At 37.8% G+C, this 20,899-nt stretch overlaps 1 protein-coding gene across 2 annotated transcripts in view; it reads left to right on the forward strand.

The window, feature by feature from the left end:
• The window catches only part of LOC115439233 (myosin phosphatase Rho interacting protein), a 56,702-nt gene extending 36,919 nt beyond the window's left edge, over nucleotides 1–19,783 (forward strand). The window contains exons 16-24 of one of the 2 annotated variants that reach the window (XM_030163036.1): nucleotides 950–1,009; nucleotides 9,908–10,055; nucleotides 10,140–10,257; nucleotides 11,947–12,106; nucleotides 12,175–12,288; nucleotides 13,940–14,026; nucleotides 14,691–14,853; nucleotides 14,939–15,024; nucleotides 18,808–19,783. In XM_030163036.1, coding sequence (XP_030018896.1) covers nucleotides 950–1,009; nucleotides 9,908–10,055; nucleotides 10,140–10,257; nucleotides 11,947–12,106; nucleotides 12,175–12,288; nucleotides 13,940–14,026; nucleotides 14,691–14,853; nucleotides 14,939–15,024; nucleotides 18,808–18,879 — 1,008 coding nt within the window. In that variant the 3' untranslated portion in view covers nucleotides 18,880–19,783. The remainder of the gene's footprint in view (nucleotides 1–949; nucleotides 1,010–9,907; nucleotides 10,056–10,139; nucleotides 10,258–11,946; nucleotides 12,107–12,174; nucleotides 12,289–13,939; nucleotides 14,027–14,690; nucleotides 14,854–14,938; nucleotides 15,025–18,807) is intronic. The other variant, XM_030163038.1, reaches the window with a different exon arrangement.
• The last annotated feature ends 1,116 nt before the right edge of the window (nucleotides 19,784–20,899 follow it).

The following is a 20,899-nucleotide window of genomic DNA, read 5'->3' on the forward strand; positions in this document are numbered from 1 at the left end:
GGAATTAATCCACACCACACTTTTATATATCTATATGTAGATATATTTGTTAATTTTTTTCTATTTTACTTTTAATTTTTGAGTGATATATCCTCCCCAGTTGCTGGTGCAAAAGCTTTAATTGTTGAAATGTTTGTCTCAACATATGAATAATAACTTCTCAGCTCGTTTTCTCATTATGTGCATGGACATCAGATTCATCTTCTATTAACTTCTATACAGACCATCTATTTGTTTGCTCTTTTAACAGATATTATCAGCTTTGTCTTGGCATAAATATATGACTTTGATGAAACTCTGTGCTACTATGTCAGTGTATGGATGGATTTGCCAAAGTGAGAGATGATTCAGTATGTCTATGAATGATTTTAGGGTAGGCACAGCTGTGATTCTCATCACATAATGTTTGCAGTTTTGTGTTGTTTTTTTGTTGTTGTTGTAGAAATATAATATTTCAGTGACCTGAAATGAAAGAAATGAAAACAATTTTGCATAATGTAGTTGGATTCACTGTCTCCATGTAGAAAGAAGTTGCTTTGGTGCAAGACATGAACTTGGAGCAGAGAACTGCACAAATGTGTTTGTAGGATCTGGTTTCCTTCCATTCTTAAGTAAACCATCCAGCTGAAACTAATATTGCATTACTTACTACATGAAGTAACTGTTAACCAGTTAATGTGCATGTTCTGTTTTGATTTACTAACAACTGGCCATTTAACGCTTTCCTTTGCTTTTACTTCACATCATTTAACCACCGGGAATTTTGAAGTGTTGTGAATCATTGTTCATTTACATATTATGATTTGAGAGGATAATGTGGGAATGCTAACTATAATGTCACTTTTTAATAGAAAGTAGAAGTATAATTGGTAGATAATGCTCAGAATTATTAGCAAGCTTGTGTGTCCCCTGCTGTGTGTTAACCAACTGTCTGGTCCCCTTTTCCAAGCTGGAGCACCCTTTGGGTCTGGAGGCTGATGTGACGCCCCAGACGAAGAGGCCAGAACTGGTTAGTTCTCAAGCACAGAGTTTAACAAAGAAGTACCAGGAGACCAAAGAGCTCCTGAAGCTGCAAGAGCTGAAAAAGCGCAATATGCAGGCACAGCTTGGCCTCTCGCTTTCTCACCTGTCCATCAAGGAACCCTACTTTTCTGACACCCAGAAAGCATCTATTCTTGAAGGCCCTCCCCCTGAACCTGTCTTAAAAACCGTTAGCTTCTTGCTCCAGGACAGCCCAGACGCAATTCAGGAACTAGAAGACTTGATAACTGGCAAAACTTTGACTACAAAGGAACTGGAAAAATTGCTAAGATCTCATAGTTGTAATCAAGAATCAGCAGAGAGACATCAACTCCAGAAGCTTTTGGAAAGCTGGAAATGCCAACAAGAAATAGCAAATGAAACCATAAACAAGAGTTTAGCGAGGGCGGGAGAAAGCATTCGGGCATACGAAGCTCGTCTTCTAACTATGGAGGACATGGTTGGGAAAGTTCAGAGACAAAACTTTGAAAGCCTTAAAATGCCTTACAGTCCCTTCTCAAAAATTGAGAACCATACAGAGACAAATGAGATGACAATTGGAATGCTCTCTCAGAAGGTTGAACTTTTAACTAGTGAAAATGGGGCGTTGAAACAGCGATGTCAAGAGATAATGAACCAGCTGACTGAGGCTGACAGAGAAATAGACAGACTGAAAGTTGAGCTGATCAGCCAGCAGGGTGGGAAACAGCATCATCTTGTCATGGAAGAGCTAAAAATGTTAAAGGCAGAACTGGCTGAAAACCAGGCCAGTGCCATAGACAGGGAATACTATGAGAGGGAGCTGAATGAGAAATCCCTGAGGCTCCATGAAGCTCTGGTGACATTAGAGGAGCTTGGTAATTCCCTAAAAGACACTGAGAAGAAGCTGCAGTTGAAAGAGGCCACACTGAAAGGTCTGGGCTTCCCTGCAGACTTCGAAGATGAGGAGTTACATCCTGAAAAAGAGCAACTCCATGAGCTACTGGAAGCATCTCACGGGAAGTTATTTGAGACAGAAGCAAAACTTGAGGCAACAGAAAAGCGCTGTGGTGAACTTGAAGCCAGGAACAGTGAACTAATCAGACTGAGCCAGGAATCTGAGAAAGTCAGCAGAGAGAGACTAGCAGAAGCAGAAAATGAAATAAGGATGCTACGAGAGAAGTTAGAAAAACAAACAGGTAGAGTTGAAAAGTCAGAGCACGTTAGTGAGAGTTTTCAGGCAGGAGATGAGCAGGTTGCTGATAAAGGACTTACAGAGCAAGTTGTAGAAGAGTTTGAAAAGAAATCTGAAGCAATTAATCAAGTTTTAGAGACATTAGGGAATGTAGATAATAATGTAGAGAAGATGCTAGGGGACTTAAAAAGCACTTTACTTGATACAGATTACCTTGGTTTGTCAAAAGAAAAGCCAGTCTTTGTCAGCCAAAAAGACAAGATGTTGGTATTAGAGGGTGAGTTCTGGAGCCAACTGCTAGGTACCATGATAGTAACGCCAGAGGAAAAAAGACACAGCTGTGTAAGAGGTTTGGCAAAACAGATGATGGCACAGAAACAATTGATTGTCTTGATTAGAAGAATCTGTCAACAAGCAGAATGTGAAGTTGAGACTGAGGCAGCATCAAAGCTAGATTTTTCATCCATGTACAGCTGGCTTGACAATGAAGCAAATGTGTTCATTCTCAAAGAATTAAAAGAGACCTTGGAAGCAAAGTCAGATTTGTGGAAACAGATTGTTTCCAGGTTGAAGTTGGACAAAGATGAGAAGCTTTTGTCACTGGCTCTAGCAAGCTCCGCGTTTGGGAGACAGCTGAAACAGCCCTCTGAACATCTGCTCGATGCCCTTAAGGAAACTTATTTGTCTTACATGACAATCAGACTTAAGGTTGAGCACGAGAAAAAGATAAAACAAGCAGAAGCTCAGATCAGTAGCTCGGAATGTGCAAACTGTCCCAAACTGAGAGAAGTTGCCAAAGATCTCCAGTCCAAATTAGAAGATCTTCAGAGGCAGTTGTCTGAGGTACCTCTGAAGTCGGAGCTGCAAACTTCAATTCACATTGAAGGCCAGCCCATAGACTCTGTGGATAAAACCACTGAACTTCATGACATGATAGCAAGGCACAGAAAGGAGCTTCAGGAGGTCAAAGATATCTATGAACAGGAAATGGAAAAGTTGAGGCAGGAAATCGCAAAAGGCAGCGAGACATTACGTCTCCGCTCAGAAGAAAACGTAAAGGAAATTGACTCATTAACAAACTGCATGGAGAACCTGAAGAAGCAGCATGAGATGGAAAGGACTAACCTGATGGAGAAGTATGACCGGGAAATGGAGGAGCTCAGAAGTATGATGAGTCCAGCAAATCCGAACAGGACTGAGGACGCACCGTTGCATCTCACTTCAGCCCAAACACCGACCCTGAAGGAGAGCATTCAAGAGCTGGTGAACCAAGTCTCAGTCATGACCGAAGAGATGAGACGACGCGAAGAGCAGGGCGACATAACGACTCTTCGGCTGAAATACGAGAAAGACCTGGAAAACCTGAAGGTGGAAGCGCTACTTGTCCTTGCCGTCCTCATCTGTGATGCCTTGTGTTCCTTTGTGGCATTCCCAGATCCCTTTCTTTCCCCGTCCCCTACCTGCCTTCCTAACCTTGCTCACCCTATTCTCGCTCATGGTTCCGTAAACCAGTTTTCTTCTGTGTTGCATGACAACTAACAATCTTAGGTTGATATTAACATGAGCAATGCAGTAGTTCCACACTGAGGAACCCATTTTGTTTAAGCTTCATCTCCATCATTCGTAGAAATTGAAATACCTGAGATATTTAACTACATTCAATGAAATAATACAAGAAGCTTTCAGGAGGTTTCACTACCATTATCTTGTGAAATGAGTTCCTCTGGTGTTAGTATAATTTGCTCATTAATGTAACCCTTTGACTCAGCTGTGGTGCATTTTGAGGTGTTGATGACCGATAGCTGAGCCTTTTAACATATTCAGTATTTAGAAACAGACTAGGTGGTTAGCATTTAGATACATTGAACTAAATGTATGTTCTAATCTGTTTTCCATTTAGCTTTTTGCACTAACCTTTTTCTTTAATTAACACTTCGACGTAATTCTCCAGTTCTTAGACAAATTAAAGTCTCGATAATCTTAATCGTTCTCTCAGCTGCATGTCAGAGTCAAATGTTGGTTCATTTGACATGATGTGACCAAAGTAGAGATAGTTATGATAAGAGAAATAAGACATTCCTATGGCAATTGAATGACAGCTGAGCCAACAGCTCTATTTGCTGTTGAAGGTCACAGGATCCAGTTGGAAGATAATGAGTGAACACTGAGTCATGGACATTTTATCTAATAATGAAAGTAGCGGTTTCAAGCACAGTTGGAACAAGGGCTTATCATAGTAGTGTGTCATAATGCAGCTGGAAAAAAAAAAAAAGAAGTCACTTGGCCCTCATAGTATTTTCAGATAATATTGGCTTGAAAGTACAATGGAGGTAAAAGGAACTAAAATAAATACTCCACTGACCTGGTTCTGGACAGTTCCCAACATTATATTGGTCAAGTTTGAGTTTTGCATGGAAAATGTTCATGGCAGCAGTGTTTCGGTAATGTTTTCACCATTAAAAGTAACAAAATTAGCTAATTTCAAGAATTAAGTTATTGATAATTTTGTGTTTTTTTTATTGTCAACAAAAATCCAAAATGGAAACACTAAATCTACGGCATAACTCTCAAATCCATGAGTTTTATGAGAGCCATATATTCCAAAGTCATTGACAATTACAATATTTAGCAAAGTTCATTGAAACACAAATAAATGCATTTGGTTGGAGAATGGGTTGCAGTTGGTTCAGATACTTGAGTATAGGTGAGTTGAAGTCTAAGCTAGATCACGTAAAATCACTTACAACCTTAAATTAAAAGTCATGAGGACTTGTAATCTGAATGTTACAGCAGGTCCTTTATAGGGTGTACTGTTGTAGTGGAAGATTAAAAGATATATTGATAAATGTAATTATTAATGAATTCAAGGCGTAGTGTGTAAGATTTATGTTGATGTAATGGAATAAATTATTCATAACTAGATTTTCATTTGTATATAATCACCTGACAATAAACATTATCAGCCATTTAAATCTGCAGGAGAAACAGATCCTCTTCCATGGAGTCACCATCATGTTTCTACAATAGCCCAGAGTGGACAAACCAAATACTGACTCTAGTGTCGCTTTTGCTGTTTTTCTGTATTAAGTTGTGACCTTTGCTTCTTGCATAAAGGTGGATGTGGTAAATTGGATCAGTCAAAATGTCCTGTAAACACATACGAGTAAATGGTTGAGCTTCAGTTTTTTTGAGTTAAAAAAGTACTATAATGTTTACGCTGAACAGTTTCAGTTCAGCTTTTATATTTAAGGCTTAATGAATATAGGGTTAAATTTATTTGTAATGTACGTTATGTGGATCATACACTTGAATATAAAACGAGATGAGAAATTGAAACATTATAGTACTTTTAATACAGAAAATCACACCTATTATATTTAATTTTTTTCCTTCACATCCAAAAGGCATAAACCACCATCAGACTGTGGTATGGATGGAGATGGGTATTTACTTGGTTTCAATCTGCAGCTTCATCATTGAATGCTACTACATTCATCACATCGAACCCTTAACAGCCTTTACACCAGGGGTGTCAAACATGCGGCCTGTGGGCCAAATCCGGCCCACCTAAGGTTCCAATCCAGCCCATGGAATCAAAGTCTAAAACTTACACTGAAGATATTAACAGTCAAGGTTGTCAAAATCATTTTAGTTCAGGTTCCATATACCGACCAGTGTGATCTCAAGTAAAAAAAACATAACCTGTAAATAATGACAACTACAGATTTTCTTCTTGAAAAATTAAGTGAAAAAATAACATTACACATTTACCTTTCACAATAAAATGCAAATAAATACATAAATAAAAACAAATATGAACCTAAAATATGCAATTTTAACAATTTTCTGCCTGTTACTAAATGTTTTGTGCATTTATAGATCCACTGTGATCTGTAAATTGTGTTAATAATAAGCTGAGCTGTAATATTGTAGAAATTATTCTAATTTTACTTCAAAGTCTAAAATTTTTGACAATATTATGCGTGTTGCCAAATATTAGTGTAACAGTCTGTGTAATGTACATGTATAAATAATAAGTTGATGCATAATATTGTTAAAATTGCACAAATTTTTCTAATGAAATTTTTTTTTAGGTTATTTGCATCTTTATGTAAAGTGTAAATATTTGCATACTTTAATGGGGTTTTTTTTGTACTAAAACAAAGATAAAAAACTTAGGAGTTGTCATTATTTCTAGGTTATGTCATTATTTTAATGGTCTGGCCCACTTGAGCTTTAATTGGTCTAAGTATGGCCCCTGAACCAAAATGAGTCTGACACTTCTACTTTACACACTTGGGACGTAATGAAAAACAACACAGATGTACGATATATCCTTGAGTGAAAAGTTTCATCCTAACTATTCTAGCTCAAGTCTCTAATGTACAGTAACAGTGCTCAGTTCTGGTCTAATGGATACCCTGTTCACAGCAGCAGTGGTGCGACTTTGCCACATTCCCAACACTTATTTAACATATGATTCAGATATGTTCGGAACAGGCCACTGGACAGTAATGGATTCAACATCACCTGGAGCCTCATCTGTCGCCTGTATGTTTTGATTACATCCAGAATCCTCTCTTTCTTTGCGTCTGTGTCTAGTGTCCAAGTAAAAAGACTCACATGGTCCAAACTGGTTCATATGACACTCATGTTACAGAAACTCCTCTCTATTCATAGTTGCAGATGCTGCTCTACAGTTCATTTTATTATTTAACATATGATTCAGATATATTCAGTCCAGGCCATTGGACAGTCATTGATTCAACATCACCTGGATGCTGCTCTACAGTTCATTTCATTATCTTCATCATTTTGTCGTTCACACGAATCTAACTGTGGCTAAAAATCAACAGTTTGTTGCTCCACCAGTGTTGTCACATGACGTAAACTTCACACAAATGATTGTTTGATGGTTTTAATTGGGCTGCAAAAGCTCAGAAAAATAAACTCTGGCTTTTTCACTCTGAAATATTGGCCCCTGTGAAAGAACTAATGACAAAAACTGTACAAAAAAAGAAAAATAGTCACAAATTCATCGCAAAAGAAACTCCCCAGTGTGTAAAGGCTGTAAAGATGTAATTAGTGTAAATTCACACAGTACATTATAATAATCATAGTAAACAATTCCCAAAGGATAAATATAGACAGTTTGAGTGATAACATTGAGAGTATTAACATTTATTTAACCCATAAAGCCCCAAACATCCACCGTCGAACAAAATCGTCTATTGATCTAAAATGTTTAATACCTGTTGATTCACTGATCCTATCAATACATGTAAATAATTCATGTAAAATGCAGTTTGTCATCTTTTCATGGTCATCAGAAATGACCCACTTGGACGTTCAGAGGCTCTGTAGTGAACATGGAAACACCATCATCTTCTACAACATTGATTCACCAGTAAAACCCGTGGAGTTGGATCAGTGACAGTAGATATAGACTCTTGATTTATATTCAGTCATCGGTATATTTGCTAAAAAAAAGTTACTTTTTCTTCAGTTTTCTCTGTTTCTGATATAGCCATCAATGTTAATCTGACCTTTTAAGAACATTTACATGATCAACAAATTAAATATAGGAACCTGAGTTTCACTGAAAAAACACAAAATTCAGAGGATAATATTATAATAAATGGTTATAAATAACTTAAGAAAGGTTAAATAGAGAGAAAAATTCATTTGGGAATTGACACGAAAGTAGCTCTGGGTCTTGATGAGTTAACAAAACTGGTGTAAGTTGGTGCAGTCGGTACACATGGACAGTCGGTGTGTTGAAGCAGATCGGTGGTTTTGTGACATTTGAGATGTTTACCTCGCAGATAATTTTAGGCAATAGCTGATGCTCGTCCATGTCCCTGCTTTGACCTAGAATATATTTACACATAAGATGCACGGCAGACACTCCTGTAAATAAAGCTGGCACTGGCTGTGATGTCAGAGCAGGAAGTTTACATTTGCTCTGCGGGGGAGGTGAGCTGAGCCTCTCACAGCTCCACTCTGGGCTCTCAGGGGGTTTTATCCCTGTGAAAACAGGCTGAGATCTTTTTCCTCTGTTTGGCCACAGCCAGACCAAAGCAGAGAAACAGCGAGGACACCGGCACTCACTGAGTACTCAGATTAGTGGGGGTGAATAGGCAGCGGAAGCAGGACTAGTGTTTAGACCATTGAAACCCTGTCTAGTGGAAAGTTGCACCGCATTGAAAAAGCATGTGGACAGAAGTGTGTATGGATGAGGTTTATTGCCCCGCCCCCCGAAGGGGTGTAAGGGGTATTGTTTTTGGTTCAGTTTGTTTGTTTTTTAACACTTTAGCAGCAAAACCATTGGTTGAATTCATACCAAATTTGGTTTATAGATTGCCATTGACCCAGAATAGATGTCATTACATTTTGGGAACAGTAGGTCAAAGTTTCAATTTTTTATTAATTTTTTAATCTTTTTTTTTTCTCCAATTTACTTATAATGGATGAAATTTGACATGTCTGTAGCAGCAAAACTATTTGTTGAATTCATACCAAATTTACTTTATAGATTGCCAGTGACCCAGAGTGGATCTCATTACATTTTGGGAACAGTAGGTCAAGGTTCCAGTTGTTTATGAATTTTTAAAATCTTCCTATTTATTTATAATTGGCGAAATATGTCCGAGGGGCGGGGTTTGTTGTACCTGGCACCACTTGTTCTATTATGTGTTTCCCCACATCACTCAAATATGCTAAACAGACTTGACTTCCTTTTAAAGGTGCATTTGATTATCTCCAATCTGTTTGATAGTACTTGCAGGACAGCTTAAGCTTAAGTCTATAATGTGCACTGACATTGCTCACTATTGAGATGATGAAATGACTTGTGATAATTTAACAAATGGTGTACATATTGACTCTATAGGTTTTATGTTGTTCTGGTCTATTGGATACACTTGGAACATAGAGACCAAACACTAAATAGCTCACTCCCACTGAATAAAGAAATGAAATAAGTATAAAACCGCTGACTGTAAGAACTATGACAGTACATTTTCTCTCAAATTTGTGATTTTCTTTCACATTTAATTCAAGAGAGGAAGCATCAATGGTGTTACAGAACAGATAATGTCAAAATGTAATGTTCAAGTCATACAAATGCAGGAAATCTGATCAAGTCTAATCATCTAACTACCTCCCAATTTATCAGCAACTGAAAAAACAAAACCAAAAAACAATAGATAGTGAGAATCCAAAGGGACATCAGGCCATATCTTACGATAAAACATGGGTTAATCATCTCCGTAATGGACCATTTATCTGTCACTGCTGTGTTCCAGGCTGATTAGGATTGTTTTCAGTATTTAACACATGACCTGAGTTTGTTCTATACATCAGTAGAAGTTCATCTGTGTCATTCTTTTCTTGTGGACGATGTTAATTAGAAATGACTACATATTCTTTCTTACCCCGTCTCCGTCGTCGTCTGTGCATCCCTTCATCGTATCGTTTATCCTGTCATTCCTCTTAACCCTTTTTTATACTCACACAGGCTGGACTTGCTCATGGCTAACAGGCTGTAGCTTTCTGGAATTGAACTGAGCAGGCCTTCAGCATGCTCTGGCTTTTATTTCAGAGGCCTTGGGTTCTGTCCTGCTCAGATCTAACGCTCAGGAGAACCTTTAGGTCCGCATCAGAACGACCTGCAAACTCACAGCTGCCCCTCACCCTCCTCCCGTTTCCTAGGCGACATGCGAGCGGGGCTTCGCCGCCATGGAGGAGTCCCATCAGAAGGTGATCGACGAGCTGCAGAGGAAACACCAGAGAGAGTTGGAGAATCTGCAGGAGGAGAAGGAGAGACTGTTGGCAGAGGAGACGGCGGCCACCATCGCCGGTAAGAACAGTCACCGATGCAAAACGCTTCGATTCCGTAGCGACGATGTTCGGAGGTAAAAGCCGTCTGTGTATGTTGTTGTAGCCATCGAAGCCATGAAAAATGCCCACCGGACAGAGCTGGAGAAAGAGCTGGACAAGGCTCGCAAAGCTAACAACAACGCAGAGAACGCAGACATGGAGGAGATACGCAGACAGCATGAGTAAGTTTTACGTTTCAGGCTTTCGTAAGATTGGTATTAACGCAATCATTACACTCGTCAGATGTCACGATCGAAAGAGGTCTTTGTGACTTAATCCTGGTCTCACACAGACCGACATGAGTGAAAAATACACAGCTTCACTTGGTTTTCTAGTGCATGTCCATTAGGGCTCATAAATTTCAGTACAGCTCTCTTAAAATCAATAAACTCTAAGTCCTAATTAGTAGTGATGTCCCGATCTGGATTTTTTTGCTTCCGATCTGATTTTTTTTAGGATTGGTTTTGCTGATACCGATCTGATACTGACTTTTTACAATGAAATTTTGTTTTAAATTTGGAGTCATTATTTGTAGGTTATTATGCTGTTATTTTACTTGAGATCACATTTGGGCTGAATGTGGAACCTGAACCAAAACAAGTATGACACCTTAATTACTTTAGTATAATTTTTGCTCTTTCCACGTTCATACTGTGGGACAAATTAGAACTTTGGCAGGCCAGTTTTGGCCCACGGGCTGTATGTTAAGCCTCCTTTTAGTGGAAAAATCTGAACTTTACTATTCTCTATTCAAGATGAGTAAAGGAACCACCTCACGCCCTATGATCGATATGACAGGATTGACTCAAAACTCTCATACTATTCCAATAGTGACAGTGAAATCGCCTGAAAAGTCATTTAGTTTATAATCAGCACAAGTCACATTGTTGAAGAGCGAATTCTGAATCTTAACATACGATGACAGGTGCAGTTGACGTTTTTTTTTTTTTTTTTTTTTTTTTTTTTTCTAACAGTTGAACCGTTTAATTTGCTATGAGCACTGGTGAGATGCTGTAGTGTCAGATTTTGCAGCTGTCAGTCAAGACCTGCAGCGACATGTTTAGTTACTCAGGCGACGCTCACCTGCAGGTCTTCAGCGTGCTCGAACTTTTCACTGGAAGTGCAGGTGTGAACTTCAGCTCTCAGGTTTATGCTAATCTGTTACTGACCCTGAACAGAGGCTGTTTTTGAGTTGAGTAACTAATTAACCCTTTTCAGACCATTGGAACAGGCTGTCTAGGTGTCTTCATGTTTTCTTTGGATTGAAAGTGTCAGAAAATGTCTTTTTTGCCAATTCTTTTGCACCTTTGCTTTGAGGAAGAACTTAACTTTCAGTATCTGGCCATTAATTATCATTATTCTAAATAATAAACACTTAAAACAATGTGTTTTAGTAAAAAAGGAAAAAAATGACTTCAAGTTTTTAGCATATTTGTTATCAAAAACAACTGTAGATGTCCTTAGAGATTGCATAAATAAACTTTCAACTATTTTACATCTGCTCAAACATGCTTTTTGGTTTTGCACATTTTGCATTTGCGCGTTTTGCGTTTTTTAGCCTGTGTGGAAGTCTCTGAAACAGTTCCTTTCTGCTTGTAATAGAGTCCCACATTGCTGCCGTAAAGCGTTATATAGAGTCGGAAAGCTCAGAATCTTAGGAGTAATTTGAATGCTGTAAAGTGCAAAATGCAGCGCCGGAGAGGTTGCCGTCGTTAAAGGGTTAAAATGCTTCATTAATGGCACTAATTTCAGAAATGTTACAGTCTCCTGTTTCACAGTGGGTCTACTCCATAATGAGAATAAATGCACCAGAGTCTGAATATGTCTCAGGTTCGTCCAGATGTTGCAGTGTCTGCGCCGCTGTGTTTCAGGGAGGAGCTGTGTTCGTTCCAGCGGGAGATCGAGGTGTTGTCGGAGCAGTATTCCCAGAAGTGCCTGGAAAACGCCCACCTGGCCCAGGCACTGGAGGCCGAGAGGCAGGCCCTCAGGCAGTGTCAGAGAGAGAACCAGGAGCTCAACGCACACAACCAGGTACACACACACACACACAGAGTGTAGTTCTCTTTTGTTACTTCTGTTTAACTTTATGGTATTTTTAGGAGCTCAACAACCGACTCGCAGCAGAAATCACCAAGATGCGTTCGATGACATCAGAGGACGGAGTGGGAGACACGAACACCACCATACAGGGAAAAGAGCTCTACGAGTTAGAAGTAAGGGACAAGAAAATGGCAATATGGAGTTTATTTCCTGTCCAAATATGTTTAAAAAAAACCGTCAAAGAATTTAACAGTTGCCGGTGACTTGAAATATCTACTGATCTAAAATGTTTAATAACTTTTGAGCCACTAATCCTATCAGTATATGTAAATAATTCAGGTAAAATGTAGTTTTAGAGTTTACTGTCATCAGATAAGACCCATCTGGACGTTCAGGGGCTCCATAGTCAACATGGACATGCCATTTTCTGCAACACTGATTCACTTGTAAAAGCCGATTTCATTTTGGTAATTGACAAGTAATTCAGTTTTCTCTTGTTTTGATTTAAGAATCTTTGAATTCACTCTGAGCTTTTGTGAACATCTCAAAAACAATCACTAAATTAATAACTATAGAAAATGACCTGATTTTCCTCAAAATAGTTGCAGGTCTTTAAAGGTGAACAAACAAAGGTGTGATTAGTAAATGGAAAATAATGCCATACAATTTCAAACAACTATGACGTATTTCTAATCCATCATGTTTCAGCTACTACAGTTATGGGGATTTAGGTCAAATATATCAGATTATTTTAATGCATATGGACATAAAACTAAGAAATGAGTTTTGGAGACACTGAACACACATGCCCATTGGTGTTTTGTGCAGTGAGCCTGAAACAGTAACAACTGTGGATATTCACTAGTTGCTTTGCATTTATGTAGCATTAATAACAAAATCACAGCTTAACTTTACAATGTGGAACCACTTCACTGATGCACACAAACCCCCGAATCTGCATAGTCAGCTTTTATTTTCCAACTGTACATCATCTTCTGGTATTTGAAGCACTGGTGATTTAATGCAGTCTGACTAATCAACACTAATGACAAGCTAATGGATTTTGGTTTCAATGGTCGTAGGGCATTTGTTAAACATGTTTTGATAGGTTTTGGCTCCATGAAGGAACTCTCAAAGAAGCAGAATTTAAAATGCATTCAAATCCAGTCTGATAAACACTAGTACAGACTTGCTGATATAATGAGTCAAACCAGCTGATTCTCCTCAGGCTCCTCTAAAGAACACGAAGGCTACATTCAAACAGCAGGCAAATGTGGCCCAAATCCGATTTTTTTTGGCCATATGTGACCTGTATCTGATCTGTTAAAGACAGTTTGAACAGCACAAATCCGATTTTTTTTTCAAATCTGACTGAGGCCACTTCCATATGTGGTCCTAAATCCGATACGTACCTGATATTTTGGAACGCGACTTTAGTCTGAAGGGCCAGGTCGCATTTGTCCAACCTTACATCATTGAAATGCGACAAACATCACAATACTGCATCCCAGGAGAAGAAGCGGTGGGGACAATATATTTACTTCCGTAAACACAGTGCATGCCTGGGTGGTCACGTATTACGTCAGGACCTCTTTTGCGTATTCAGGTCACTTTAGGGTCGCATTCAGTTCGTACTCAAAACTGATAGAAGTCGCATTTAATGTATAATATGAACGAACACACAAAAAAACATCAGATTTCACCAAAAAAATCTGAATTGTGCATTAAAACCTGCTGCCTGAACATAGCCTTAGAAACATTGGAAGAAGCTCCTCATCTTATTCAGTTTGTGACGTTATCAACCTGGTCTTATTTTTTTCGTAGGTGATGCTGAGAGTGAAGGAGTCAGAGGTCCAGTATCTAAAACAGGAAATCAACTCCCTGAAAGACGAACTTCAAGCTGCCCAAAGAGTGAGAAATAATTAAATTCAGATAATACTTTCCTATAAGGACTCCTGGAGTTGTTATACTTCTGAAATGTCCATTAGTTTGTTTTTTTTTATTTTGTTTTTTAATCTTTGTCATTTTTGCATATGCTCATGTATTTTTACTCTGAAACAACTTATTTACTAAAACCTTTTAGTTTTACTGTTCTTCAGGAGATCGTTGGTTTGTAGAGGCTGAAAAGACAGAATAATAACTTATGTTTGAAGTAGATTTATTGTAGTTTTGAAACGTTCATTAGGTTATGTTTTTACTGATGTTTTTAATTTCACTTCATGGATGCAGAAATAGTTCTATTTTTATTTAAGGAATTGACTGGTTTTAGTTTCCCGTGCTTTTCAGGTTATAACGAGCCTTAATTTATAAAGGCTGAAAAGTAATAAAGAAAAATGCTTGACATGATTAAGGTTCATGTTGTGCAAAGACATTTTATTCGTCCACGTCAGTTATCAACGCACATGGAAAAGGAAGCATATTTTACTGTTTTTATTTCATTCTTAGTTTTCATTTGTTCAAAAAAAGAAAAAAAAAAAAACCACACATTGCTTTTCACATCTAATTTTAGTTCTTGTTGGCTATAATAAGCTTATGACACACCTTCTCCCTGATCTGGAAAACAATGTGTTTGTAGGATAAGAAATATGCAACAGATAAGTACAAGGACATCTACACGGAGCTGAGCATCGTCAAGGCCAAAGCTGAGCGGGATCTGGGCCGGCTCAGAGACCAGCTGCAGTTGGCCCACGAGGCTCTGGGGGAGTCGACGCTGGAGGAGGTGGAGCGAGGAGGATACGGTGACTACACTTATCTACACCTGGATACCGGTCCGTTTCTCTGTTTCCATTCACTGTTTTTAACTCTTCCATATTTCCTCCTCAGATATCATGAAGTCCAAAAGCAACCCTGACATCCTCAAGATGGCAGCTGCTGCAGCCAAACGTTCAGAGCGAACCCTGAGGTCAAAGGTGAGTTTCCTGTGAAGACTCATACCAGTCATCCATCCTGCTCCAGCATTTCCACTCAGATTGTATCATCCAATGGGGCTTGCGCAAGAACATGTTCATATCTCAACTTTCTTTAACTCGTTTCTCACTGTGGCCTTGTATGATAGAACCACCTCAGATACAGGAAATGTTGATGCCTAACAGGGAAAAAAAACACTTTATGACTGATATGAAAGGTTAAAGAACCAAGATATTCATGGATATTAGACTGTAAAATGCGGTACGGTTGGAAAATGATAACCTTCGACTTCAGCAGAAACTGGAAAACTTAAGAAATGAACCCAAAAGTCAAACTAATAAATACCTTCATAAATAATCTGGATCAGTGAGCATCAAACTCAAAGGATCGTAAGTCTGGAACGGAACACCAAATTAAGCGTAAAAAATGTAGGTGGGCGTCAGAGCTGCACAATTAATGGAATCACAGGCACAGTGTCAGAATGTGCAATTACATAATCACAAAAGGCTGCACTTTAGAGGTTTACTGTGTTAGCGATGATTCAGTGACAGAAGGGAGAGATACTGATGGAAAAATATCCAAATCACAGAGAAAACTTTTTCATTAAATCATGCAGTCTTAGAAGAAAATGTAACTTAATAATTTTACTTTTAATGTTTGACTGACACTCGAAAAACAATTCCACGTAGTGTTTACTATATGGAAAATACAGTGTTTCGGTGTTAAAAGAGTAGGGCCACATCCCTTTAAAATGGCACTTATAGAGTTAAAATTGGAAAACGTTTATGAATAATTTATGATCAGGCCTGAAGTTCATTAGCAGATTACACTCTCTTAAAGTGGAAAATAATTGTATACACTGTGATTTTAATGGCGTCTTTTTTTGACATGAATATTTTTTTCCTAGATGTGTCTAGTTTATTACCCTTAATGGACCTCCAGACAAAAAAGTACATGCACTAAAGACCGTTAAAACAATCATATCAATATTTTTCTGCTTTGTTTCAGTATAAGTCTCTTAAACAACTTCAGCTCTGCTCAGAACTGCCAAATGTTCAATAATTTTCAGGAATTTAGTCTTTTAAATGACAGTTTGAATATGTGACGTTACTTTTATATATGGGGGAAAAACGCATAACATTATATGTTTTCTATATTAAATTGCTGGTGATTGAAGTAGCTACAACATTAATTTCATTGCATTAGTATTTTTTGAGATTAAAAAATGTTTCAATATAAATCAGTGAGGCATTTTTTTGTCATGACGGTCCTTCACTGAACAAAAACTACTATTCCAATGATATCAGTGTTAAGTGTTTGACTTTTCCCAAGACTGATATAAAACAATGCCACATCCCTCCACCAGGTATTACATGGAAAATGTCTCATATTTTGTGTCATCATGTACTCAAACTGTCATTTAAAGGGTTAAAATCCTGAAAATTACAGAAGGTTTGGCAGTTTTCAACAGAAGTGATATGATTTAAGGGATTTATACAGAAAAAAAACACATTGATATGATTTTATAGCAGTTTTTTATGTACATTTTTGGCCGGAGGATTTTCAAAGGGCGCAACAAGTGTCTGTATCATAAATAATATTAAATGTCAAAAAAGAAACAAAGCCATGATCATCAAATATACATAAATGGACTGAAGAATTAAGGTAGTTTCATTATGTATTTAATTATTTCAGTATAATTGTAATTTCTGTCAGACTTGTGTCGATTTTGTGCATAAAGACACTTATACAACAGGTCTGAACCACTGGTGGATTGTGTTCTTACTTTAAATACTGAAGAAAATTAGTTGATGCCAAATTGTGCGGAGTGGTTCTTTCATGAGGTCCATTGTGTCAAAGCAGCGCTCTCCACCGCAGCTACGGCTCTAAACCGTTTCCAGTGCAGTACTGCCATCTTCAGGTCACCGGCGGGGTTGCATGCAGCGCTGCATGCCCACCATCTGTGTTCCTGCTGAGCCGCATATAATTGTCCTCCCATCTAGAGTTGCACTCTTGGGATTGTGATACAAAGTGAACGGCGTAGTAGTCGATCTAACACACAGCTGCCGGTGTGTCTTTCCCCCTTCTGTCCTCAGTCTGTGAGTCGTGACATGCCCTGGGACAGTTAGGGCTGCTGAGGACCCCTCCTTTAGGTAAACCAAAGCAGACAGCAGCCGCATCCTCCGCCCTCCACCTCTAGAGTCGCTACTTCACATCCGTATGCACAGATATCCCACTGCAAAGATGCATGGTGGTGAAGCACGAGTGGATGACAGGCTTTTCAGAATCTGCAGTGTGATTAATGGATGTCTGGAGTGAATGATCAGACCAGGATCCACAGTGGGGTAGAGGGGATCAGTGTGGTGTGTGGGCTCTCCTGATTAAAGATTAATGAGGGGAAATGCTTAATTCCACTATGTTTACATGGACAAAATGCTCCAGTTTCTTCTTTTATTCCAAAAAAAGACAATATTCCTAATTCATTCTTATTTACATGCAGACTAATTATGTCCTATGCAGAATTCATTGGCTTTTCATTACTGCTTTTTTCAGTTTTTCAGGAAAGTGTTCATTTATAGAAACTGAAAATTATGATGTCAATTATGATTTACAGCATCTTTGTTTATTAAAGGTCCAATAATGTGCAAACTTTTTCACTGTGTGATTAACCAGTAATACTAAGCATAAACAAAGATTTTACTTGCAATTCCTCTTGTCTGTCATTTTTATTTTAGCTATCCAAATGATGTTTTAGTCAGTGACATGTAAGAAGAACTCAGAAATAGAAAGCAACAAATAGTCTCTACATATCTGCAAAAGAGTAAGTATTTAGTCCCACTGCTCTCCATAACTTATTAAACATTTAGAGTTGTAGAAATGATAAGTTGTTTTATTCTAACTAGTCATTTATCAGTTCTCAACTAACTTACCTGAATAAATAAAGGCTAAATAAAATAAATAAATAAATCACATCAAAATATAGGAAAAGGGGCTGAAACAACCACAAACTACTCTTGTACTAAAGAACTCAGATGTAAACATTTTATTACATATTCTTGTAGGGTTTACTTTAAACTCTATTTTCTGTTCTTTTTTTACATTTTGTTTCTGGTTTTATTTGATGTAAAGTGACCATCCATCTATATTTTTTTTAACATTTTGGTTCTGTTGATGCTGGTGTCCCTCCATAATGTGTTTCTCCTTCAACTTTTGACTTATTTTGCATTTTTACCACTTACTGATAAACTATATATTAGTTGATTTGTATTTGTGTAAATCTCACTCTAAGGCCTTTAGTCTGTAGCTTACATTGAATTACATGAATTACACCTACTTTACAAGTTATCATTTACAAAAAAAAGCCAAAACCTGGAATGCCTGAACATTTTTCTGCTATTGTAATGATAATATCCTCATTTATTTAAAACAGACTCAGAGTGGAGATGCTGTGTTTGATTTTAGCTTTGACTAATTTCCGTTTCTGTGGCAGGCGGGAAACAAATTAACAAGATTAGGATGGTAGAAAAGATATTAAAAGTACTAAGAAACGTAACTGCATTCTTCATATACTAACATAAAGTGCATTGAATTCACTTCAACCCAAGTATTAACCAAGATCCGAGGTTTCTGAAATCTGACAAGAAAGGAAAATATTCAGAGTTAAGAATATTGTCACATTTGGAATAATAGTGGAACATCACTGTGCATGGAAACAATGATTGTGTGCTCACATCTGGCCTGAAAGTGATTAAACTGAACTGTTGCTTTTCTTTTCTCTTCTGCAGAGTCTAAAGGAAGGCCTGACCGCTGAGCAGAGACTCCACCTGTTCGACAATAAAGACACTAAGGAGTTCTGACAGTGACGCATCGTGTCTGCCTACCTTGCTGCATGTTTAGAAGTCCACTATATTTTAGCTCTGTACTTATTTAGTAACACTACACACTGGTCACAAAACACAGATCATATATTATTAAAAAAAAAAACAAACACGGTATGAAGTTTGAGTTTCATGTCTAGAGTTTGCATTCCATGCACTTCAGTTAACTGTGACTTTTTTTGTATTGTTTATTTGTTGCTGCCATGTCTTACTGTAAATACTGTTTTTAATTGAACATCTGTCATGCGTACACTAAAACTCTGACTGTGTAAGCTACTGTTTTAACTCCCGAGGCCGTTGCTAGCCAAAGGCGTAAATGTGATGTTAAACGGCTAAACACATTTTGATGAGTAATAACATGAACCCATAGGAATGAGTGTGGCATTCAGGGCTGCACGTTAATGCTCCACCACTCTGTTACGCTTTTTTTTTTTCCTCTCATTCCGGCACCTACAGCAGTGCTGCACGATAAAACAAATAATAAAAAAAGCACAACAAAGTGCTCATCTGCATTGTCGATCAAATGCCTTCCATGTTGCTGCATCGCTTGACTCCTGAACTCTTAACATCACGTAACCTGCGGAAAGGCGACAGCTGAATGCATCTGGATGGGATTTACTGATTATAATTTAAATATATATATATGAAAATTTATATAGAGGTTTGTTTTTTTTCCCCTCACTGCAATCATTGGTCCAGCTGTATAGGAGTTGGAGTTGGTTATGTTTGTAGTCTTGTTCAGTGGCAGTCCCTTTGTATTTATTTAAATGGTTGGGATATTTCTTTCACATTCCCATTCCTCTGTACTCTATTATTGTAAATATAAAGCAAATATACACCAACTGACTACAGGTTTATTAGCAATAAATATTTTTGCACCCTTGGCCTTGTGTTTCATTTTGGTTGCTGCTCTTGCACGTTGAAAAGTGTTGCTAAACACACTTGAATCTGAAAATGGTCATGAAAAAAGTGAAGAGGATGTAGTTTAACAGTAAAAATTCTTATATTTAGTTTAGTTGGACCCTTGTTGGGTACTGTAAGGCTGCTCAAAGATTCCAGCACATTTTAATAAAAAAAAATTAAACCCTATTAACCATGAGATAGTTTCACTACAGAAAGTTTGTCTTATACTTAAAACAAACATGTCAGGTAGAGCTGCACAATTAACCAAATCAATGCAGTGTAGGCCTAAACATCAAATAATACAATTTTTTTTATTGATTTATTTAGAATATGGAAATTGTACAAGTTTCCTGATTGCTACTAAGTGAGTTCTTTGCACAACATCATCTAAAAATGAAAATTCAAGGAAGCGAAAAGTAATACAAAAAAGAGTCATACTCAAAAAGGAGTGAGAAGAAACGTAGCTTATTAGCTCTCACCCCTTTATCTAAACCAGCTATATTCACACACACACACTTACATATACATGTAAAAATACATATATACACTGATACATACACACACATTTACATAGGCTTTCTGCCTCTAATCCCAATTGAATGTTTACAGGTTGCATCATCATCAAATGCTTAATATTTCAGTGTCTATAAATTACTATTCTATGTTTCAGGGTATTCAGTATTATCGTGGCTTTGCTGTGTAAGTATTTTTTCTGTCTCTAATACAATGAACTTGTTTGACTATTAATGTAAATTGATAATAATAATAAATTGCATTTATAAAGCACTTTTCATTCAGCAGAATCTCAAAGTGCTACAGAGAGAAGACAGTCCAATAAAAAAAAAAAATAGTGTATCAAGAATAAAAGACTAGGTGAATAAAACAGAGCATCATGGTGGCCCATAAAAAGCCTGTCTAAACAGGAAGGTTTTAGCCCTTTTTGAAGGAGTTCAGTGACTGAGGAGCTCTGAGGTGGTCAGGGAGGGAGTTCCAGATGCGGAGGAGAAGGCCCGGTCACCCATGGTCTGAAGTTTAGTTCTGGGGGGGAGAAGGAGGTTGGTGCTGTGTGGTCTGAGACTACGGGTGGAGGTGTGAG

The sequence above is a fragment of the Sphaeramia orbicularis genome, chromosome 19, assembly GCF_902148855.1.
Source record: "Sphaeramia orbicularis chromosome 19, fSphaOr1.1, whole genome shotgun sequence".
Taxonomy (NCBI): domain Eukaryota; kingdom Metazoa; phylum Chordata; class Actinopteri; order Kurtiformes; family Apogonidae; genus Sphaeramia; species Sphaeramia orbicularis.